The sequence below is a fragment of the Tachypleus tridentatus genome, chromosome 9 (assembly GCF_004210375.1).
Source record: "Tachypleus tridentatus isolate NWPU-2018 chromosome 9, ASM421037v1, whole genome shotgun sequence".
In the NCBI taxonomy this organism is placed as follows: domain Eukaryota; kingdom Metazoa; phylum Arthropoda; class Merostomata; order Xiphosura; family Limulidae; genus Tachypleus; species Tachypleus tridentatus.
In genome coordinates this window covers 136565755-136591129 of record NC_134833.1, presented here as the reverse complement: position 1 = coordinate 136591129, position 25375 = coordinate 136565755, and the positions used below count along the sequence as shown (strand labels likewise).

General features: G+C 31.1%; 1 protein-coding gene across 10 annotated transcripts in view; it reads left to right on the top strand.

The window, feature by feature from the left end:
• Window positions 1-25375, top strand: part of LOC143226449 (uncharacterized) — a 51345-nt gene that overhangs the window by 8705 nt on the left and 17265 nt on the right. For all 10 annotated transcript variants that reach the window (XM_076457425.1, XM_076457430.1, XM_076457428.1 and 7 more), the window contains 5 exons: window positions 5739-5930; window positions 14480-14566; window positions 18760-18822; window positions 20381-20459; window positions 23602-23687. In XM_076457425.1, the coding sequence (XP_076313540.1) occupies window positions 5856-5930; window positions 14480-14566; window positions 18760-18822; window positions 20381-20459; window positions 23602-23687 (390 nt within the window). In that variant the 5' untranslated portion in view covers window positions 5739-5855. The remainder of the gene's footprint in view (window positions 1-5738; window positions 5931-14479; window positions 14567-18759; window positions 18823-20380; window positions 20460-23601; window positions 23688-25375) is intronic.

The following is a 25375-nucleotide window of genomic DNA, read 5'->3' as shown; positions in this document are numbered from 1 at the left end:
TTATATGATAGTTCAATTTTAAATTTTATTATTTGTTATTGTAAACTAATAAGCTACAGAGGGGAAGTTCCTCAACCTGCTATTAAATAGTTAATTATGGGGAATACAGCAACTTATTTTTTTTCCTTGTGGTTTCTTATTATTACAATTTTCTTCCTGTTGCTTTGTTGTTAGCCAACCTTACAAGTTTCTTGGAAGTTATTTTTTCATATAGGTGGACTGCTTTTAAAAAGTCTAGTGTGGTCAGTTTTTGATTTAGGCCTAATTCTTTGCTCATAAATTGGAGATTTCTACATTGAAAATACTATAGGCCTAGCTGCTACCAGTACAGAGTCCTAGGCCATGTCCTTGTGTGCCTTATGTGTCAATCTGACCCTGGCTATTAGTATTAGTTTGTGAAAAGAAAATCTTTGCAGAGTTGTAGTTATTTACAGATATTTTGTATTCCAAAATACCAAATTCATTCCTTGTGTTTCTCACATATTTTGAAAGCTTTAAATCCAAGGAAATGACTGCGTTAATTGGTTACACAGAAAAGGAATGTATTCAGAAAATTTTAAAAAATATGGTTCCACCACCATTATGTGAGTTACATCAAAGCTCAAGAAAAGAAAAGTGAACAATACATCAAGTCCTTGCAAGTGTAAAAAGGTAACATCTTATATTTAGGTTTACAGGATCTGAAGGAAATACAGAAGAAAGATCTTTCACTGCAGAAACTTTGGGACAGTGCCTAGGAGAAATTTGAGCACAAGACAGTGGGGAAAGATACTTACAGGATAGGGGATTAGAAGGGAGTGATATACTGAATTTATCAAGGTGTTTATACTGGGAAAGTTACACATAGTACCAACAGAGTACCAAGACTCAAGTGATGAAGTTGGCTCATGAATCAATTGTGGAACCTAGTAACAAAGAAGAAAATGACAGACAAAATAACCATTAACTTTTGTTGGTTTTGAGCCATTGGAGATGTGAGTACATTTGGGAAGGTTATATTGTTATGAAAAAACTGCTCTCAGCTGTTACTTATAAACAGGTAATGGCTTTGGAAATTAGCTTTTTCTGTAAACTTGACCATGTACCTGAATGAATTCAATCTTGGATTAAAAGGCAAAACCATTCTTATCTGTGATATGTACACTGAGGTGGAAACATTTTAGCAAAACCTTAATTCTTTCTGAGTCTCAATTGATGATTTGCTTCACACATTTTTCATGTTGTTTAAAGTTCAACCAAGAAATGATATCCCCATTCCAACACAGGTTTGCACAAGATATCCTTTCTAACCTGAAACTAAAGTTCAAGGAGCATTTTTCTGATTTGATGCAAATGCAACAGAAAGGTTCTTCCAAAACCCATTTGATTGCATTATTGCTGAACTTCCCTCTGAAGTTCGAATGGAAGTGATTGATCTGCAATCTAGCGACATTTTGAAGGGCAAATACAAAGAAGGGAAATGCCTTCCAAGTGATTAGTATGTTCATTTAAAATTCTTTGCTCATGAATTCATTTCAGTTTTTGGCACTACCTATTTCTGTGAACAGACATTTTCAAAGATGAACTAGGTGAAATCTAATTACAGATGACCTTATATGATGAGCATTTACAATCACTTTTAATGATAGAGAGCACTAACTTTGAACCTCAGTTAAGTGTAATTTTGTCAGAAAAGCACTAGCTTCATGGTTCTCACTAATGTTAAAAAACGAATTGCACATCTCAAATATTTTCAGTATGTGCTGTTATGAGAAATAAATAAGTAGTGTTGCATTTTGATCATGTATGCATTCCTACTTATTTTAACCACAGCCCCTCAAGCCCATGAAGCCTAAAAAGATCTACTTCTCAGCCCTTGTCCAAAAAGGCTTGGAGATGCCTGATCTAAATGGACCATCGATCACATGCATACATTCAGAGGTGCAAGATCAACAGTTCAAGGATCATGAGATGGGTACTGTAGTTTCAGAACTACAGGTTTTACATTGAATCTGTCGAAGGGACTGCAAATATTGGAGGAGACTCTGTAGATGAACTAAGAACAGTCTTCGAGTATAGTAAAAAAGTGTTTGTTTTTTGTTTTTTCTTATAGCAAAGCCACATTGGGCTATCTGTTGAGCCCACCGAGGGGAATCGAACCCCTGATTTTAGCATTGTAAATCCGTAGACATACCACTGTACTAACGGGGGGCCGAGAACCAGTAAAAAAAAATATATATTTATTTCTTTTGAAGAGGGGTTTATGTCATGATATAAAACTATTTAGATTAGATAGTAGTAATTAATTTTATGAGTTAATATTCTGTGATTGTTTAGTTTTTTATATAATAGGAAAGTTAATAGCAGATTGTTGAAAGTTGTCTTTATAAATTATTGATTTTGAGACTATCAAACATAGCATGCAATACATTGACATTGATAATATAGAGATTTCTAGAAGGCAGGGGGACAGTCATCTTATAAACATAAAAATAGTGCAAGACAAGTAGAGACAGGCAAACAGAAAGTAGAAGAGAGTTAAGTTGCAATTAAAGAAAAGTTTACTGTGAAGTTAAGTGCTATAGAAGAGATAGGACTAACATTTAATATGTTAACATGACTAACAGTCATGTCCTTGAGAAGGTAAAATTGATTTTGTTGATGCCAGATAAATGGACTGAACTAAAGGGAAATCCTTTAACCCTATGACCACTGGTCACTAATATCTTTCACAGGTAATATTGCTTTCATGGTATTTTGTGCCCAAAATAAAACTAGTGGGTGAAATTGTTTAAAATTTGACAAGAACATTCCTAAAAGTATGTAGTATCAGAAAAAAAAAATCATTATTTAATGTAGTTATTTGCACTTACTCTTCAAATAGTTCACCTGTGAGGTGATTTATGAAGTATAGAAATGCTATTTTTTATCTTGCAGTTTTTACATTTCATTTATATAATCTTTGGGACATCATAATTGAATAAGAAGACTATTTTAAAGTAAATATTAATATTTTCTATTTTCTTTGTTACTAATTATATCTGCTACCATCAGCATATAGTGTAATGAAATGTTCAAAATTGACATATGGAAATATGTATGTACTTGTCAACTCTTCATAGAAATCTGCTGGAACAGTCATATTTTTCTTGTCTGCACAATTTCCAATCTTTATATTTTCATTTATAGTTTAATTTTCTTTCAAAATTCTTGTTATAATTTATGCTCATGTTAACTAATACTTTCAGGGCTTTACAAACGTTATTATGGCAGACTCCTTACTTGCATTACTAAAACATATTTGTGCACACCATTTTGTTTATAACCTTTCAAAATCCAGGTAAAAAGTTAAACTTATAAGAAAAACTATTTAACTATGATTTTTAAAACAAACAGTACAGAATCAACTAAAATATAAAAGTAGGACCTAAATAAAACTTAACTGTCTCTCTAATCATAGCATATTTAGATAGAAGCCACTGTACCTGCTATAGTCGATCAAGCAGACAGCAGCATGAATGGCAGTTACATTTACACTGTAAGGAAGCTATGTGCCAATTTCAAACTAACCATTGATGGGGTATAGTGTAAACTTCTAATGGTTATACACACTTGTGTATATGGTAGATCTCAAGGAAAAGTATAGAAGGTAGGTGTGGCAACTGTCAAGGGTTGGAAAATTTATATTTGTTTCCCAGACAACCCAACTTGCAGACTTTAGATCTTGCATGACAATTATATCAAACATACTTTCTCTGCCAACTCTTGTACATGCCAGATAGTGTAGCTACGTGAGAAATAGTGCTGAAGTCTAGATTTTCCAAACATATGAATCATGGGACACAAAAGTGCAGTTTAAGTATTTTTTTGAAACTTTTCCTTTGAAACAAAGTACTTAAAGCTTGAATAACATAATAAATTCAATTATAACACAGTATAATTTTAATTTCATTTTTGTATATTTATAGTAAAATGGTTTAATTAAATTTTGAATGTAAGACAGTACCACATACAAGCCCCTCCAGTGGCATGGTAGTATTCTCTGGACTTACAGTGCTAGAAATTGGATTGTGGAGCACAGATGACCCTTTGTGTGTAGCTTTGTGTTTTTCTTCAAACAGACGAGCCATATGCAGAAAGAAGTTTAAAGATGTCACTGGCATCCATAGGGTTAGTAACTCTGGTATATGCAACTTCTGAACTAATATTTTTAGGGGGGGGTCATTGGATCAAGAGTTTAATATCACATTGGTGCTTGTATGGTTAAAATTTTCAGTGATCGTATAAATACTATGAAACTAGAAAAGGTTTTGACCAAGTTACTCATGATACGAGGACCGTCTCAAAATTATTTACAGAGATATTCTAAACTATTATTATGGACATATGCTGATAAACACTTCTATCCTGCTTGGAATTTTGCATTCATTTTGTTCAATTAGCAGTTTACCTGTTGTCTCCATAGCACAGTGGTTAACACATGAGCAGGATAAAAACTGTGGACATGATCAGAGGGTAACTGAACTTACCCTTTACAGGGATGCATGGTTGCTTTTATGTTTTGCTGAATATTAAGCTGTTCAAAAATTATGGAGAAAAGAAATTCTGTGAAAATTAGATGTGTTGAAAAGTTCTTGGGCATTGGCAAATATTAAGCTTTCCATCCACTACAGCTGCATCCAAACACAACTGAAAGACATTTAGTAATAAAAAAATTAAAATAACAAAATGATACTGCCTCATGACTTATGAGACTTAAACCAGAAAGAAGAAATTTGTCATGAGGATAAAGAATTTAAACATGTGAAGTTGATGGATACAGCAGCTGAAGTAACTACAAAGAGAGAGCTTGATTGGATATTTGGGGATAATGCCTGTTATTTGTTGAAACTGTTTATATTTCTGTTAAAATTATTCAGAAACCATAAAAAGTGTAGTTAGGAAACCAAAGAGTATTCAGTGTTTAATAGCAGATGAGAAAGTAATGTTACACAAAACATTTTGATGAATTAACTTTCACTACCCATAAAGAAATTTAGTCAACATAAAAAAAAAAACATTCAAAATTATGTAATTGTGTATGCTGTGTAATTTTATAGAAAGCAAAATTATCAGAAAAGAAGCTGATAATAATGCTAAATAGGTGTCTAATGTTACTGTTGTTTGTAACTAAGAAACTTTTGTTGTGTTGCTCACCTATTAAATATGTTAAGGGATTCAGAAAAAAATACAATTGTGAATATAATTTTTGGAAACATAAGATTAATTTAACTACCTTTAGTAGCTTATATAGTGTTATGTGAGTTATTGGTAAGAAGATAGCATGTATTTGATTTTTATAGAGCTATGTGGTAAGTTTAATTTGCTGATTGATTAATTATCAGGCCAATTAATTGGTTACGTTCAACTAATGGATTATTTTCAGGTGAGGCTTGTAATTGTAATAACTGGAAGCTCTAACTTTGATTACTTTATTATTTTAGTGAGTTTTGATACTAATTGATATTGAGCTTTATAAACTTGAAATCAAAAATAAGAAAGGAATATTATAATTACAACACAAGTTTAAATGAATAGTTGGAACAATTAGAGACAGTAATAGTTGGAAACATAAGTTTTAATAAATTTATTGCTTTCATGACAGTAACTGTAATTTTGTTTAAATGAATTAATAAATAGCTCTTTTTTTAACATTATATTATAAGAAATATAAAATGTTCATGATTTCTTAGTTAATATATATTCCATTTGCATTATAGAGCAAAATGTTTGTGAGCTGATATCTGGGAGAACATACTTTTTCATGAAGTCAGCATCAGACCAATAACTACAATACCTTCATTTTATTTCAAAATTACTTTTTCACATCAAAAAATATGCAGCAGGAAGGTGTACCAAAGTTTCTGAAGTTCCACCAAGGCAGTGTACGAGGTGTAGCATTTAGTCCCAGGGTATGTAGATGAAGCATGTTTACCTGTACATTGCTTAAAAATATATGGAAGCAAATTAGAGCAAAGTAGGTTTTTCTTTATTGATGAATTTTATCAATGAAATAAACTTTAAAAAGCTTTTAATCTCTTTGTTTCTAGATAATTGCTAAAATTTAATTCTTGTAGATAACGTGTTGAATAAGTATAGTGATGACATTATAATATTATTTTAATATAGGACAGTAATACAAAGTAAATGATAATTACCCAAAAGCTTTTAGTTCTTCTGAGTTAATAAGCATCGTCTTATTTAATCACGTCACTAAAACTAATAATTTAGTTATTGCCTAATTACCTCAGATAATTTTTCTTCTTTTTTACAGTTAAACAGATATGATCTTACTTGTACCTTAAACTTAGTCTTGGTATTTTCATTTTGTATAGCTAAAGGTAAATTATTAAATATTGTTGTTGCTAAGTAAAAAACTGTTTGAGTTATCTCCTTTTTAACTTGTAATTTTATATTTTACTTCCTTTATTCTGGTGGGATAAATACTGACTTTATTTGTAAGTAATAACTTTTATTCTTTTATAAATAGTATTCTAGTATTAACAAATATGTCATAGGAATATTTTTTTTTTGAAATTTTAATTTTTTCATATCAGTAGGACTAAACTTTAATGCTGTATCACCAACAAATATAGTAAATTTACAATTTATATCAAATAAATCATTTATGTATATTACAAACATAATGTTGCAAGTACAGAATTCTGGAACCATATTTTATTATATTTGCATCACTGAAGTTATTTATATTTTCAACCTGTTTTTTGTTGTTTTTTTAATATAAATACCCTTCTCTAAATCCATAACAGAAAGCATATTCCTAAGAGTTTTGAATTGTGTTGTTAGTTGTTATTGTAGAAACAGTTTTTTTCAAGAATGTAGTATATAAAGCATTTTGGAAATGTGAGCAATTGTTTTATTTAATTTTGCATTAATGATATTAAATTGGTTTTTAGATTAAGTATTAAATTCCTGGTTTGTGGTGGCAAATGTAAATTTGTGGATTATTGTGTCACCTACATTTGTTCACTGATTATCTTTGAATGCTAAAGATAAATGTTTTAACAAATACACAATATGAATTTTAACAGATCACTTTGAAACAAATTAAATAATTGCCTCTCACTCAGCAGATTAAAATTAGCAAGAGCACTGTTTTGTAGATATAAATCTGGATGTATCTGTTCCAATAGCTTGGACTAATGTTGATGTGTTGGTGGTAAATAAAATGGTTCATAGTCCATGAAAATAGTAGAATTTTATGAACAAATTTTTAGCATTTAAAATCATGTAAAATCAATGTTTGTTTTTTTTATCAGTAAGTCTTGCAGGAAAAGTCCTTAATAATTTAACCCCAAATGTTGTGCATTGGCAGTTTTTATTACCAACAAGTCATATCATTGAATTTATCTCAGTTTCATTAATAATTATCTGTACAAAATGTGAGTCATAAAATAAGAAATATGTCAACTTGACAACACTGATCAGTAACAACTTTTAAACTATGTACCTCTTTTTGCACTCAAACAGGTGTTACATGACTATTGTTGGAATGATATTTTTAACATGAAATAAGCTCGAGACTCATTTGATAGAAATCTAAAATCATAAAATTGTTGGTTGGATAAAGAAAAAAGGACATTTTAGAATTTTCCTGATTTTTTCTTTAGCTTGAACATTTTTAGCTTTAATTCTTCATTGGTTATTGCCTAAAATTCATTAATAAAAAGAGAGAGAAAAATACATGTCTGTATATCAGAAGTAATAGAATGACTGTCATAAATTGGACTGTTGTGTATAAAATAATCAAATATATGTTATTAAAGGTGCCATTCAGCATATGCTTTATTGAATCACATATTATTTATACTGTAATGAATCTAGTCTGGAAAATTTTGAATGATGTTTTGGGTCCTAGTAGTAAATATTTTTGGAAAACCTTGTTTTAAGGAACTGTCAGACTATAAATACAGTATTTTAATATGTGTTCATATTATTTTGTCTCATTTTATTGTTATTAGTTTTTGCTTCAAATATGAAATTATTAACAATTTTGGAAAACTCATTAATGATTTTATGTATAATCATATTCTGTGAAAATTGATGCATATAACAACACCCTTGACACCAAAAATTATTATTTTAAATATTGTTTAAACTAACAGATGGCTGTTGAACCAATTCATGTTAATTTCCAAAACAAATACTTCTGTACAGAGATAGGTATTTTCCTTTTGAAGTTGCACATTTCTGCTTGGGAGTTACATGACTCTAGTGTTGTGAAAACATCTGCTTATATTCATGTGTGTTCATCTGAATTTGTGTTACTTTATGATGGTGTGTCATGCAGCAAAACCTTCTAAAATTGCAATATTACACACCTTTTTCTGCAAATTTTTCCTTTACATTTGCATGCAAGTATCCTTATTCTTTTTGTTGGTAGTATCACATAATGGCACATTCATGTTTGCTGAGACTTGTCAAAGAATTTTGTTCTCAAGTTTGATTGTGTTTAAACGTATTCATCATGAATTTACAATTCAATGTGAATTCTTCTTTAACTATTGTGAGTAAAAATATCACTTGCACAGATCAAATTGCCAATGATTTGGAAGCATTTTATCTGTGGAAGATGTGACTGTTATTGTATAGTGTTTAGTAGGATACATGTTGTTGCTGGGACCTTATATTTCTGTTCATACTACACAATTCCCTTCTTTTGCTTGGTATCTAGGTTATTCCAACACAACCTATGTTGTTTCCATGCTTTCTCCCAAACCAGACTTCACTTTGTTCATAGATGCTTCTCTTACTTCAGGTTATTGAACCTCAGGTAAGCATTCTCCTCATATCAACATCTTAGAACTGCTGTCTGATGGACATACTTCTATTTCTTTTCTCTTGTAGCAGATCATTTGGTTATGGTCTACTGTAAAACTCTACAGTTGTGTCACAAATGAACCATCAAGACAGCATCTGTTCCAGGACACCCTCTACTTAGGCCTCCTTTTTTGGGCCCATTCCACTAAGTAGAGCTAAATTGTGTGCCATATTTTAGGTGTTCTGAACATCATAGCAGATCAGTCTTTCTCTGTGGAATCGTATCCTACCCACATAATGCTCTCTTTACCCTCAAATTTTTATTGGATATCTTCCCAACTCCTGTAATATATGTGTTTGCTTTTTCTCTAAATACCTAACTTCTGTTTTTTTTTCAGTCTTCTGTTTCTCATCCATCAGATCCAGCTGTAGATGCTCCCTGTTATGACTAGTCCCATCTCTTTATGTCTGTCCTTCTCACCTGTATTTTTACTTTGTTTTCAGATACCTCCATGCAGAATACTGTGGTTGTCTATTTAACCTTTGTTTCTGTTATTTATTTGTTCAACCAAGCCTCCACTTCCTGCTACTCCTTCTCTTCTGTTACAACCATACATCTCTCTTCTATTACTGTGTGATATCTTTTCATCTTCACATGCAGGATTTGTTCTGTCCTGTTGAGCTTGACTTCATAAACACATAGCCTTCTGTCTATCCCATTAATGCTAGTTTTCCTCCTTTTCTGTATACCAACACAAATGGTAAGCTTATCTCCATTTGTCTCTATCATTTCCCAACTCACCTTATGACACCTCACCTCTTCCTTCACTTGGCTCTTTGACCATGACTTTTCTGTCTCTACTGTTGTAGTACATTGACCAGCTCTATCTACCATATTCCACCTTTCCTGATATTGCAATATTTTCTCTTCACCTGTCCTTGACATCCTTGTCTGTTCTTTCTTTCCTTCTGCCCATACCTCTTTCCTGACTGGGACTTGAATTTCATTCTTCATGCCCTCACTCAAGACCTGTTTGAACATCTTGTTACTTGCTCTCTATATCTCTTTATTTTTTTCCTCAAAAGCTGTTTCCTTTTCTTTCTTGCCTCTTGTGATCATCATTGTTCTGATGTCTGTTCCATAGACTTCTGAATTATTTTCCACCACACATATCTTCTTCTCTTCATTGTTATCTTTGCCATGATTCTCGGCACTCTCGTTTCATTTATTGCTACTCCTTCTCTGCTAGAGACCTTTTTCCCTCCACCAGTACCAGCACCAAAGTTGTGTATCTACCTACTTCTCTGGTTAGTGTTTGCCACCTTTTAAAAATATAGTTCCTCAGTCACCCATTGCAGTGTCTCTAGTAAAAAAAACAACAAACTTTTTTAGGCAGAGACCTATGAGGAAATAAGTTTCCCTTGTGCATGTTCTTCTTCCTTTTTTGAGTGGAGCATGGGAGACTTTTGCCACTTACTAGCTCTCAGCTGGGGGTGTAGTGGACGACAGAGAATCATCATTGATTGGAACCTAACTGCTTGAGCTATAACAAGGGGTCCCTCTACAATTAAAGGTAAGTGGGGTGTTTCTGAGGTGTAGTACATTTCACCTCACATAAATTTGGTATATCATAATGTTTAAGTGGACTATAGATACATATAACAATCCTACATATAATTTTCTCACAGTTTCATGAATCCTAGGATTTTTATGACAGAGTGGATGAAACTAATCCATATACAACTGTGTTGTGTGTCTCTCACATATCCTACTCCTGCAGCAGGCATGTGATCCATAGAGACTGATATTTAAATAGAAGTTCTACAACTATCCATCATACAGGCTTTGACAATATTTTCAGATCTAGTGTGCCTAATCTAACTTCACTACTATGTGTGTACTTTCACAGCAATGAGTGCATGCTAATGATCACATGATATCAACAACCACTTGATAATTTTGTGTGAACTAACTGCCTTTCATCCTGTCTGAGTCTTCAATACTTGCACTGATTGGTTGAATGCAGAGAGAGAGGAAAAACAAAGTAGCACAAAACTTAAAATAGTTCCAGACCACCAAGAGCCCAGAACTGTTCTAGATTTGAGTTTTTGGTACAGCCTTATATATAAATGAAATAATAGAAAATACAAGGTGTTGCAATGAAATGTTTAGTTAATATGGTGACTGGTATTCATCTAGGCCTTCCATAATGGCTTATTTCAGTATGGTGCCATTCTTCTGCAGCTGGCCTGTAGTGATGGTGGTTAAGGAGATGTACACAAATACTTATCACAAGTGTTCTTTTCTCATAGCTGGTTTTAACCTTTCAAGTTTTACAGTAGAGGGGATGAGCAAAAAGGTACAGTTTGAACAAGTCTCAACCTCACAACACATTGGCCGCCTAGTAGCTTGTGTGTAATTACTCAAATAGTCAAGTACCTATTCCACCCCTCTTTGAGACACATTTTGGGCTTTTAGTCTCCTTTCTTCCTATATGCAGGCAAAGAGTATACCTTGTATGAGAAGAGATGTGGTTTCTCAGAGGTGTGCCTTGATAGAGCCCTTGCTATTGGATGTCACACCTCATGGACATCCTTTGGACACTTTAAGAAGGATAATTATCAAGGTAGTTTTTACATTAGTTCTTCCACAATCTAAACATGGAATTCTAGTTATCTGCTTACAGAGTTGAGTATTTGAGACAGTTGGCTACATTCACATTCCTACCCACATTACCTGGTGCACCTTTCTTTATTGCATCACCAAAGAATTAGGGTTCTCATTCGAATCTTGAGGGAGGATTTACAAAGGGAGGGGTTTAGCATTCCTGTTGGTGGATGGTTTTGCTACATTATATACTATCATGCAATAACACATTCATGTAGACACCTAAGTGGGAGTTTTTATAAGGCTGGTAACATTGGAATTTCTCAAGAAGAAATCACAGCTTTAAGAGGAAAATAGTTATCTGTGTTTGGAGATACCTATCACTTATACATTTTCATTTAAGGAAAATGTTAAATTTCCTAAAAATAGGAATGATAAATATGTGCAATCAACCCAATCCCTTGTATTAGAGTGTGTATGCTATATGGTTGTTTAGTGGGCTGTTTATAGCCACCTTTTGTTATTCCAGGTATAATTTAAATAAGGAATGCTGCATTGTGTTTGATTTTAGCCAAATCAGAACTGTCTACTTACATTGGAAGAAGGTTACATAACTCTCATAACATTTCTATCAAAAATTAAACTAGTGGATGAAATTCTTTGAAATTTGACAAGAACTCTCCTAAAAGTATGTAGTTTTGGAAAAATAAAATATTTAATTTTGATTTTTTAAACTATTTCTACTAAAAAAATTTATTTAACCTTTTCGTACAGGCTCATTGTAATATACATAAGTTTGTCTACATATTTACACATGTTAAGTATTTGCACTATAACTTTGGATAAAGCATGTATATCTTCACAAAATATGGTAGACGTTTAGTAACGATTAGAAGTATTTGTGTACAAAAAATCAGAATTTTTAATTAAATATTTTTACCAAAAATTTGTTTGTGAAAATAGTCTGTTTTGTTACTAGTCTGAGTGGAAAGTGATTCTATGTTATGATTAAAAAAACTATTTTTTGTCCTCAAAATCTCAAATATTATTTGCTTAATCTCTAAAACCTAGTAATTACATTTCAAATGTTTGTTTGCATTAAGACTGTATTTTATGTAATTTTTATAATACTTCTACTATGTGGTGTCTGTTACTTAACCAACCTGTAACCATCATAAAAAAAAAAAAAGGAAATGTAAATTGTTTTTTCATGCTAGAATGACTATGTATTATAATATTAAAATACAAATGTATAGTCTAAGTAGCTCAAGTCTTATAATGCTGTATATATTTCCATATACATTTATTATTTTTTATTATAATGACCTTCCAATCATGCCCAGCTGACATTACGTAACTTGCATTTATGAGGTGTACGAACACGTTACATACCCAGTAATGTAAAACTGACCTTTAGTTTTCACTGTCTTGGCTGTGTTTTAGTGGACTAGTATTTTGTAATATACAGTCACATTTTAATTATTATAAATTCTATATGTGTATATAGATTATTACTATTTAGAAATAAATTATTAAACTTATTTTTATTAAAATATAGAACAATAAATCAAGAATTACGTAAAGCAGTTATCACTTCTCACTGTGAACTTTGTACTCAGTTGTTGCTAAGTTTTTTTTTAATTTTGCACGTGGAGAATATGAAACAAAATTATTTTTAGATTTTATAAATACAGTTGAATAACCAAAAAATTATAAGTAACTATACTGATACCATAGAATTCCATTATAATTTATTAAGCTTAGTAATTAAGATGTATAGGTATAAAAAATTATAAAACTTCAAGCAGACTAAAGACACAATCTACCTTCTTGAAATCTAGGTTTGAAAGAATGTGGTAAATAAAGTCCTTGGGGAGACATTCTAGGCTGTTGATTGATTATTAATATGCTATATGTTGAAGTAAGTGTATAAAAGGGACCATTTTCAAAAGTGGAAAGAGATGAACATGCCCAGGCCTTTGATTCAGTGCATAAACCATATTTCAGCAAAATAAAAATATACAAGATTCTTATTTTACATTCTAGCTTATTAGTTTTAGTAGTTTGAGTTCCTAATTTGTATAAAATCTATATTTAGGTGTCTTCTTTCAGTATTTACTTTTAAATTAAGAAATTGACTTGAATATAATACTAAAGTTTGAATTATAACCTACAATTTGATTCCAAACTTATTGACATAAATTCATAAAATAGTAGTTCAATAAAATTGAAATGTGGGGCACCAAATCATCTGCAGACGACTTAGGTGTTGTTGTGATAGTAATCCTGCTCAATATGATATTTACTTTGACATCTGTTTTTTGGGTTCTGGCCTGGCTGGTTTCTCCGGTGCTGCCTTTTCTTGCTCATCAGTATTATGACAAACCTCACTCCTTCACCTTAAAAGAGTCCAAATAAAATAAAGGCAAAAACCCCATACAAAATTCAACATTTTTTCACGTGAGGGGATGAAGAGGAACCACAAGGTTCCTGATCACCTCAGTTGGAGAGAGAATTCTTCAGTTTTCTCTCTCTCTAAACTAAACCCCTGCCATGTTCATTTGTGTTTGCGTTCAATAAAATTTTCAATGCAGGTCATCAAACAAGATAACATGGCCTTTGCCCTGTGACCTGCTTCAAAGGGGTTTATGTAGTTATTGGAGCACAGACTCTGAATTGTTCATCTGCAAGGTGATTTTCATGTTAAGTATAAGAATGCTATTTTTTTATCTTATAGTTTTTACATTTCATTTGCATAACCTCTAGAATATCCTTAATGAATATCAAAAGTTTTTTAAGGTAAATGTTTATATTTAATTTTCCAGTTTCTCTACCTTGTCACTAACTATCTATTATCTTCAGTGTATAGTGCAATGAAAAGTTTAAAATTAGAAATGGAAATATGTGTATATCTCTTAACTCTGTTGAATAATTTGAAATATCTTCTTTGAGTCAGATTCATAATTTAATGTTTTTTTTTTACCTTTTTTACTCAGAGTGGATTGTTTTTGCATTTACTCTTGTTTGTAACTTCATTGTGAATTCCATTAAACAGCTGACTTCTTTTAACAGGACAGATACTTGTTTTGTTCAGGAGCTTATGATGGCAAAGTTAATCTTTATTCAGCACAGCGTATGGAACTATTGATGTGCTATCAAGTAAGTAATGAGCATGATTCTTATGCATTTCTTTAACGGCTCAGAACTTCTAAACGTCCTGTATAATTACTTTATTATCTCCTGCCAACAGGTGGAAAGATTCATATTAAGCATGAACTAGCAAAATACAAAAAGAAAGCTGAAAAGTGAGAAAACTGTGATGTATCAGATACACCTATCCTGTACACAATGTTATATATTTAGCTTAATGGTACTAGAAATTAAATTATATTTCTATTTTCATGAATAGAAGTATCTCCTCTGTTTGTATATTTGTTTTATATTTGTTCAGAACACAATAGTAAGTTGATTGTATAGACTTTGAAGGCTGTTCTGTGATGTTGCAATGTTCACTCGTGACTGGAAATAATGAAGGTCTGTATCATTGTTAGTGTTAAAGTTAACCTCATTGAAATACATTGAAAGAATTTAACTTTTTTTACACTAATTTCAGGTCAGTAGAATGAAAATAAAATGGTAGACATATACATTTTGTTTAGACGTGTTGCTGTTTTGTATCAAAAAGATTTTTGCTTATGCAAGTAAGATGGTCATAAAAAGTAACTTTAGCATGTTTTTGACCACTCTGACTGTTAAGAAAACTGATTGTAAGTTGTGATTTTATCAGAATTTTTGTACTTCTTACAATATTATTTTTGAAAAGACTGAAAGATTGAATCTACTACTGATAAAAGCAAAAGGACACTGGAATTTCGTTGTCATTTATTACAATGCCAAAATACTGTTTTGAGTATTTAAACTAGTTTTTAACAAAATCACATCTTCATACAGTACTTTGACATATAAGAGCAATATAAGCTGAGTAGTGATTGAGTTATGGGGTTCAAAGGTCATGAAACTTATGTGAAAATGAGGTAAAACAGTCTAGGGGATTAGGATTATTTAAGATGTGTTTGTATGTATCTGATTTTTAAAATGTTTCTAAAAGGATCTGTAATGCATAAAATTTATTTTTTGCTTGAAGACACTTCTGGGATCATAAAGGCTGCTATGACCACTTAACCCCCCCATGAGTCTGGTCAAATTGACTAACCACATGGCCTCTCTTTTCTCATTTAATATTTTTATAGATTTAATACTTTTAACTTTCAATATAGTGTGTATATCTTCACAAAATGTGGCAGTCTTTAAGTTAATATTATAAGCCTTTCATGTACAAAAATCATTTTTATAGAAGTATTTTTAATAAACTAAAATAAAGATTTATCCATGAATATATTAAGTATTTGTTTTGAATAATCTGTGAGCAAAGTGTCTTCATGTTAAGATTTAAAATACTTTTGCTCATTTCAAAAATCCCAATTTTTTTATGTAATCTCTGAAACCTCTTAAATACTTTTCAGATGTTTTCTTCAGTAAAACTTTATATTTTACCTGTTATTTTTCTACCTTAACTACATACAAAGTTGGTCAATTTGAGTGACCTTGTAACCCTTCCACCAAAAACAAATTGAAAAAAAACCTAAATAAATCTCCTTTTCTTTCTAGAATGACTTCAAATGTGGTATGAAACTACATTTGTTTATCTAAAGAAGCTTTAAACTTGTAACAATATACATTATTTATTATTAATATACATCTATTTTTTATTAACTTTTATTGTCCTTTGAACTGTGTCTAACCACTATTTGCACCATTATAAATTGTAAATCACTTGATAAATGTGTGGCTGACATTATGCTATCGAATTACATTACCCATGAGCTACTCTAAGCTGCATATGTGCTTGCCTCATAAAACATTTTTATTAAATTACTATTATTGTTCATTTTACTTAATCTAACCTTGAATAATGTAAAGAGATATATATTCTTACATTTTAGTTTCTCTTTTAATAATAATAAAGAATAAACATAAAAATAAGGAATAAAGTACTTACACAAGTATTCTTTTTTTTGCTTTCGAGTATGGAAGACAATTAATCCTACTTTTTTACACTAGTGGTAGTAGCCATTAAATAATTTTTATTTAACCCTTAAAACAGTGGTCATCATCATTTGATACTGCTACCTGCAACATTCCTGCTGTTTAAAAGTTAAGTAATGCACCAAATAACAAAGACTAATAACATGCAAAAAACAAACAATTTCCTCAAACACTCACAATTTTTCTGGCTTTCTTACTCTGCAACACAATTTGTTCCAAATGCATACAAGCTAAACTGTATGATTCTCATGGCAACCAATGCTGAATTAGAAGTGAAATTGATTGCTCTGTGTTAAGAACACAATGTTATATGGCATGTCATTTGATAGATGAAAACCTTGACTTTCTATTGGCAAAAGGTAATGTATAATTAATTGTGAGAGAGAACTATTAACAAATCCTGATAGAGTGTGAGAGATTGGTGTGATTTCTATTTGATGTCTCTGCAACAAAGTTTAATGCTATTAAAATTATTTTTTGTCTGAGCAATGATGGCTTTATAATGAGTAATATACATTTAATTTCATAGTTTCTTCTTGGAATGGGGGATGTGTGGATAAAATAGAAATGAGAAGATATCTAGAGAAAACGAGTCACATGGGGGATAATTTGGGATTTTTAAAACTATTGCCTATAAAATTAAGAATTTAAAACTTGTATATTATTAAGGTATGGGTTATTAGTTAGTGCTTTATGTTGTACTAATTGATATAACAAAAAAAAGTAGTGTAACAAATTTTTAATGTAAGACACTAAATCTCTGTGTTATGCACACTAAAAGATACCCAGTGCTAGAAAGTTATTTATTGTCTTAGTCATTTTGGTTTAAAATGTTTTTGTTCATTGTTTGTTTTGTTCATTAATATATTTCATTTTATTTTATTCATAATTTTAATTTTAACTAAGGGTTTTATGCTGCTGAGTTTTTTCTAAAAGTTAAGTTTGGTATAGCATTGATTAGCACATCCAAGTAAATAAATCACAGTTGTAACGAGCATACAAGCACCAACAAATCTGTTATCATTTGAGCACTGACTGGTAACCCCCTTTCCTCAAATTATGTATTAAAATATTCAAACAGAACATCAGCAGTTTATATGACATTACATGAGAATAAGACTGATGATAATATGTAACAAATCTTTCCTGGTCCTACATGAGTTTCCAGTAAGAACATAATGGCATGTCAACTGCACTGCATGGAATTGATGACAGGGTCTTTTACTCAGTAGCAAAGGGCATCAGGTCATCTGTGCATATAACACAGAAAACCTTAGTTAGAACACTGTATTTATATCGACCATTAAGAAAATATCAATTTTTATGATACATATGCACATATCCAAAAGCAGTTTTTGTACCCAACAGCACCCTTTGAACAAAATCTAAAAGTTCACCATTTCTGTTGATGCCAGACTTGCATTTGGTTGCAAAAAAAATCAATTTATATATATATACATATCATTGAAATACTACTTAAGTATCAACTTTCATATCAACTTTTGCACTGATCCACTATTGTTCTTTGTCAGTTAGCAGTTAGTTTGGAAGGAAACACTCCATGTGTAAAATTCTGCAGTATGTTTAAATTATATATTTCATTGTTTTATTTAAACAAACATTTTATTTATTTAAATTAATACAGTTATTACATAAGATATTTATTTATTCTGTCTATTTTGTTTTTCCCCTCATTATATTCTTCTATTTTAAAAATCCATTGAACAAAGAAATTTTTTTTATAAGAGATTGATGAAACTATCAGTTTAGTAACAATTCCAGATACCATTCTCTTCTTGGACATACCAAAAACAAACTATTTTATATATTCACCACTTTTAACCAAAAGGATTTTAATCTTAGCCAACTGTGATGACTATTATAATAACATTGGTGTGAATGAAGATTATTATGATTTCTACTTGGAATCCTTTCAGATTTGCTTTTTCCATTTGTTTCTTTTTTTCTTGTAGTTTTAGGTGAGATGTAGTCTTATATATAAACTTTTTAAATCTGTAATTGTAAGTTATTGTTTCTAATTTGTTAAATCACTTATGTCACAATATGTGTTCTATCAGTGAAAACTGAAACAACTGGAAGTGGCAAAACTTGCATGCAGTAGCACAGGTACCAGTTATTGTTTAAATACATGTATGTGAGAACTGTTTCACACTGGATAAAAAAATCTGAGGAAATTTTATGGTGGTGATGTATGTAGAAGTGTAATTATTATTATTTATTGATAGATAACAACCATGGGTCTAGCAAGGAATGTGAATGCTGTTAGATTCACAAATGATGGAACTCGTGTAAGTGAGGCATTCTTTCTCTTTCTTTTACGTATATTTAGTGTTAGTGATGAATAATATTTGTTGAAAATAGCTGGAAACATTTTGAATTTTTAGATTTATCATTAAGAAGTTCAAAGATAGAAATGAATGTTAAATGATTGCATTATATAAAGAAACACAACGTTTTACGTGCTTATCCTCAGAGAAAATATTTCAGAAAACATAATATCCATTTCTTCCTGATAATTAAAATTACAATGTGATAGATTCATTTAACAAGCATAAACATCAGCTTTTGTTGCAAGCCTCAAACTACAGTTAGTAACATGACATGGGACTTCAGAACCTCTTATTAGCATGTGTGTTAAAATAAAATATGTAAGGTTTAGCAAAACAAGATATTGGTGCATTTTTGTGATCACGACTGATACCTGTTTTTATTGTTGGTAATTGTTTTATAATCTGTCGTATATTCTCTTTGTTTCTGTCCTACATTTCTTATATTCTGGTAAATTATTTGTTTTTGTATCTTTATTGGCCCCACCACCTTTCCAATGTGGGATTGTAGCTATGGGGGAATGGAGGTAGTACCAGTTTGGAAGTTAACATTTCAAAATATATTTCCAACAGGTATTTACCACTACTCACCCTTCCTCTCCACTGATTTACCAGTGTTTTGGGGTTTGTATACACCAATTCTTGATAGTGAGGATTGTGCCTCAATAGTAGAAGTCCAGCACTAATGTAGAGGGTACTTACATGAACAGCACATGTTGCTGCAATGGTGCAAAAAATATAGAGGTCTAAAAGACTGGTGCACTGTTCAAAAATTTTATCAATGTTCAGAGGGTAAATAAAGGTTAAAATAGCTGTGGGTGAGGAAAGTTAACTTTTCTTCATAAACGGTCACTACTCATATTTCAGTAATTGTTAGGCAAAATATACAACAATGTAATTCAATATTCTTTCCTTCCCCAAATAAAATTTGTGTAAACATTTAATTCATTTTTTGCAGCAGTTGTAAAATCTATTTGTGAAGTAATATCTATAGCAAACTATAAATAAATTTCCAAGACTCAGAGACTGTTTACTGATTTATGCTAATGCAGTGAGTGAAGACGTTTAGCCCTATTAGATAAGGTTTTTTTTGTTTGTTATTTGTAGTTGTATCATAATGAGTAATGAGGGTGCAAGTCTTTAGAACCAGTAATGTGTTGTAATATTAATAGTCTTTTTAATTTTTTATTTGATTATATAGTTCTAAGTTTCAATTTTATGTTTTGTCAGATCTCTTCTATTGAAATTACCTTTTTAGTTAAGAATACTGATTATAAAGAACAAACATTTTATCGTACTAGAGCAAATATATTGAGCTGTTCTTACACCATAGTTATTATTACACAACCTCTTTTTGAACAGAATATCGTAATATTCTTTATGTTCTCTCATGCTAAGTGTTTTATTTGTTGTATTAAGTATAATTTTCAAATGGTTTCCTGTCTCATTAAATATTCCACTTGTAGACAGACATTCTGTAACAAAATTGTAAAATTGTACTTTGGTAATAAAATTCCAGATTCTTGCAGCTACAACAGCCAGAAGGTTAGCTGTGATAGATGTTGAAAGAGGTGAACAAATCATGTCATATGATAACTGTAAGTCATTATTTCTTAGCATATGTTTGTAGAAAATATGTCAGTTGTTTTTTGGGTGATTATTTGTAGCATAAGAGTCTAATAATCCAGATAATTATTTTTGGATTATGGATTATTTACTAAAGTTTAATATAAAAATATACTTCATGTCAGTGTTTGTAATAGTTTTATTACTTTCGACAAACAAGTATCTATAAACAAACTGTGGGTATTCCTATGGGAGCAAACTTCTCTTTAAATGTGTCCAGTTTGCAATTGTTCTTTTATGACAGTTTATTTATGAAACAGATTTCAAATCCTAACTTGTACTTTTTTGTTACATAATGATTTAATTACCATAAATAACATGAATTTTACACCAAACTAAATATATCTAAAGAACTTGCACTGATAAAGCAGTAATGATGATGTTAATGCCAGCTGTTTGGACATGGACATAAATTTAATAGAAGGCAAATTGAAGCTGACTGTTTTTGATAAGAGAATGGAACTTAATTTTCCCCGTTCTGTGCCTACAGGCACCTAGTAGTGATATTCCATGTATGATGTTAAAAGGCATCATTATATTTCAGCTAAAAGGTTTTTAACATTTTGTGATAATGATAATGCTTTTATAGATGTTTTATTGAAAGATAAATAAGAAAATAATGTATATAAATACAGGTAATTAAGAAAACGTTTTACAATTTTATAATAAGTATGAAAATATTTAAAAAAAATATTGATATGGAAAATACTATTTTTTGTCAATAGAGGGTATTTGTTACTTTTAAGTAGCTGAAACTAAAATTAATAATTTTATTCAATATACTGGGACATAAAAACTAACTTCAAGTAACTTGGCTTGTTTCAGCTTTTTGGTGTTATAACTGAATAAAGTTTCAAATGAATGGGAGAAGGTTGGGGATATGAACTAATGAAATATTAAGGCATGGGTTCTAGTTATATTTAAAATAGTTTAGTTCTTTTGTAAAGGCTGAGGCTGGGAGTTCCATGCAGAGGAAATGTTTGGGTGGTTTCATTTCTTTATGAATTTTAAGACCTTTAAAGGGTAATTGCCTTTCCAGAAGTGGCTGCAGATAGTGAAAGGCAGTAGGGGTTGGGATATTGTGAGTGTAAGTATTCAGATCCATGTGCTTAATTAATTTTCCATGCTTGCTCTCTAGTTTAATAATATCAGAATTTGAATTTTATCTCGTAGACGGAATATTCCCCAATGCATTTGGGAGCTAGTACACAATCACAGGCATAGTCTATTATGACTTTAAGGTGACAACTGGGATTAACAATGGATTCTTTGCTGAAAATTTCTTAATGCTTTTATATATATACAAGTTTAAGGCTCATGGTGTAGTGTTTATTTTAGCAGTGAAAAGTGTAAGCTGACTGATAGTTCAAAAACTATTATGCTAAACAGAAATGAACAATTTAATTCAGTTAGCCTATTTCACAAAATTGTCATGAAATTTCTGATTTTAAGTGTTATGCAGTAACAAAAATGTACCCATGTATGTTAATAAAGCATTATTAAACACTCCATTTCATCTTGAAATCTGAAAGCTATTTCCATAACAGGAAAAATGTTTTGGTATTATTTGTCTATTCAAGGTTACACATTCCATCATATTGCCAGAGAAAACTGTGCTGGAGAGTCATGTTTTTGATGTCTGCACTTTCTAGAGCCACATTTTAAAAGTTTCCTGGAAGTATTGGCTACCTCAGACAAGAGAGTTCAGACAGGCTTTTAGGAATTTTCAGTTTTGGTCCAGCTGTAGCCATATTTAAGCAATTGGTCCAAATTTTTGCCTTGTAGATGTCTGTTAGGATGCTGCAAAAATATGTATTGGAAGAAACAATGATATTTACTAAAAATATAATAAGGAGATTGAAATTTATGTCAAACATTAACAACAGAAAAAATTATAAAACTAAAGTTGTTGCTTTATCAAATCTGTTCTTATATGGTTAGGGAGGATTGTTCACCATCATCTATGTCGTTCTTGGAGGAAATTCTCCTGCTTCAGGTCATTATGTTTTTTAGGGGTTTTCCATTTTTGCAGAACACAAATGTATATTTCCAATAGCTCAAATGTTGGGAGAATTTCACTATAGAGGCTTGAAGGCATGCTCTGCCACAAGGAGAAGGGCTTCTGTGGCCTCTGGATATGATTTCCCAGCCTCCCAAGTTGATATCTTTGTTTTTCAGAGAACTAAGAAGTTGTATCACACTCTGAGAACAGGTAGAGTTTTGATTTCTGATTTGCCAAGTTTTGATGGGGGATATTGTCACTGTAGTACTGAAAGTACTGTATCAGAGTAAAGATTAAGTAAGTTGAAAAATAGTCTCACAAGAGTGATAGTAAAGTCTGTGTCTGTTAGGATGGTTCTTGCACTCTCCTCTTGGATATTTTGTGCATAAGAGCACAGCCTTTAGGTAATTTCTTCATGGCACAAGACAGCATATGAAGACTGAACATCTAAAGACAACAGATTGGCCTAAAGAGCAACAAAATAATTGTTAATGATATTGAGAGGACTCAATAGTCTTTTTAAAACATTATAAATGCTATATAGAGCAAAAATACCTTCAATTTTTATTTGTGGAGGCTATAATTTCTTGTGTTAGATGCAAGAGCTCTTTTTTATATTAGCAATGGAGTGTTGATTGGTGGAAGACATAGAAAATGGAGGTGCTTTCAGATACATTTATGTAGAAATAAGGATGCTTGCTGTAAGCTTTTGTGTTAAAAAGGCATGGCAAATATGGGTTTTTGGCTGATATACAGAGATTCTCGTTCAGATAGAAAGGGTGGTCAGGATTGACTTTCATAGGAGGAAGTACTCTAAGCCTCATGGTACCACTTCTAATATTAATCTACATACTGAGTGATCTTGCAAAGTTTAGTGCTTTAATTTGGTCTGTCATGATACTGATAAAAATTTACCTAAGCAATTTGATGAAAAGTCCTTGAGTGACACAATCTCTGACATGTAATGTATATTTTATGTACTTTTGAGGAACACAAAGTTGTCAAAGATACAGGAATTATAATCAGATTAGCTTAGTTAGTATAAAACGTTAATTCAAGTGGAGTATCTCATCTGTTGGAAAAATAATTTATTGCTTGATTCTTTCTTGTAGGTGCTTTCAATGGGAGGGATAGGGCAGGTCTGGCTGCTGATCCTGTGTGTCCAAATATGGCTGTATGCAGTTGTGTAAATGGAAAGGTGAAGTAGCCATGTATACTAAAACTGTTATTATGAGTAGTTCTAATTCATGATAAACATGCTAATTGATGCCAAATTGAGGAATAAAATTACTGTTACTCATGAAACAAAAATTGAATTTAAGAAACTTACTAAGTGAGATGAATAAAGTAAGCTTTCACTGAGTTTACCTTAAATAAGGAATCTTACCAGAAGATGGTTTCACTTTTGTCTTACTTCAATATTCTCACTAACACAGATCCTTCTGTGTCATTTTATTTTCTCAGTGATTTTGTCATTTATTCAAGAAGGACCAAGTTGGAAACAAAAACAATTTTATGTAGTTTTTTTATTAGAGTAAATTAACATGTTTACTGTGTTTATTGTTTTATTTATATCACAAGATTGTTACTATTGCAAGTCTTGTGATAATTTTACAGTTACACTCAGAGTTTAGGAATTACTGACTTTGAATTGTACATTTTCCCAACTGACTCTTGTTATAAAAGTAACCTTGTTTATCATTAAAATAATATATGCATTTTTCTTTTCTGTTTTAATTTTTGCAAGGTTGTACTTTCAAGAGTTCAACTACTTTTAATAAAGAAGAAACGTTGGTCACTTATCTACTTTTTTTAGGTGTAAATGTATAAAGTTAAAATGCTATAGTAATATTTGAATGAAGGAGCTTGAAGTTGCCTGTTTAGTGGAACTGGGTTAAAGTATGCACATTACAACCTTTTATGGAGTGACATTCAGTAGTTATTTAATTAACTTTATTGTCAATGTACATTGGTAATTTTGACATCAACATGTAGTGTATATTCAGATTTTAATATCTAAGTGTTAATTTCACTTTAAAATAATCCTCAGTCTTCACTTGTCAGTAGCACTTGATGTGTCTACTCTCTGAATTCTCCTTTATAAACTTTGTACTGTCTGTAATATTAGAAACACAAACTGAAGGTAACGACAGGCTGGAATACAAAATTTAAACTTCCTACCTTCTTGATTTGCTAAGATATCAATACATTTGTTAAACTCACCAGAGAAGCTTCTCCCATGTTTTCATAGTTTTCAAAGTAGCTATCTGAGCCAATATTCTATTTGATAGACATTTTTATAACCAAAAAACAAGAAACACCATTGTTCTTTTCAAAATGCTTATTATGGTTATTTAATTTTGGCAGACATATAGTGTTTGTTTGTGATGGTTGTTCAACTCTGAGCAGCTACTGCAAATTGTTTAACCTACTTATAGCTTAGAAAGCTAGTTAAATTACAGTAGTTTTAAGTCACTATTCTGGTGCCTGATTGTATTTTGTGTTTAAATATGCATTTTAGAATAGTCAATACAATCATAAAATTAAAACAAATGTGAAAAGGTTAACAGTGTGAAGGTGAGAAAACTGGAAATTTTACCAAACAATGAGTTTAAGAAGGAGTGAAAAAAAAAAGGTATTGCTCATTTTCTTTCTTATTTTTTGACCTGTAATTTTGGTGCATAAAGTATTGTCTTAGTGTAAATTGAAATTAACAGATAAGGGATGTAGTTTTGCCATGATGTTAATAATCATCTAAGAGGTTCTAGATGAAAAGAAGCATTTCACTTAGATTGACTCAGTAAAGACTACAGACATTCGCAGACAAATCAATAGGAGTAAAAATATTTTATTTAAAAAATCAATTTTCTGTGTACAGGTGTATCC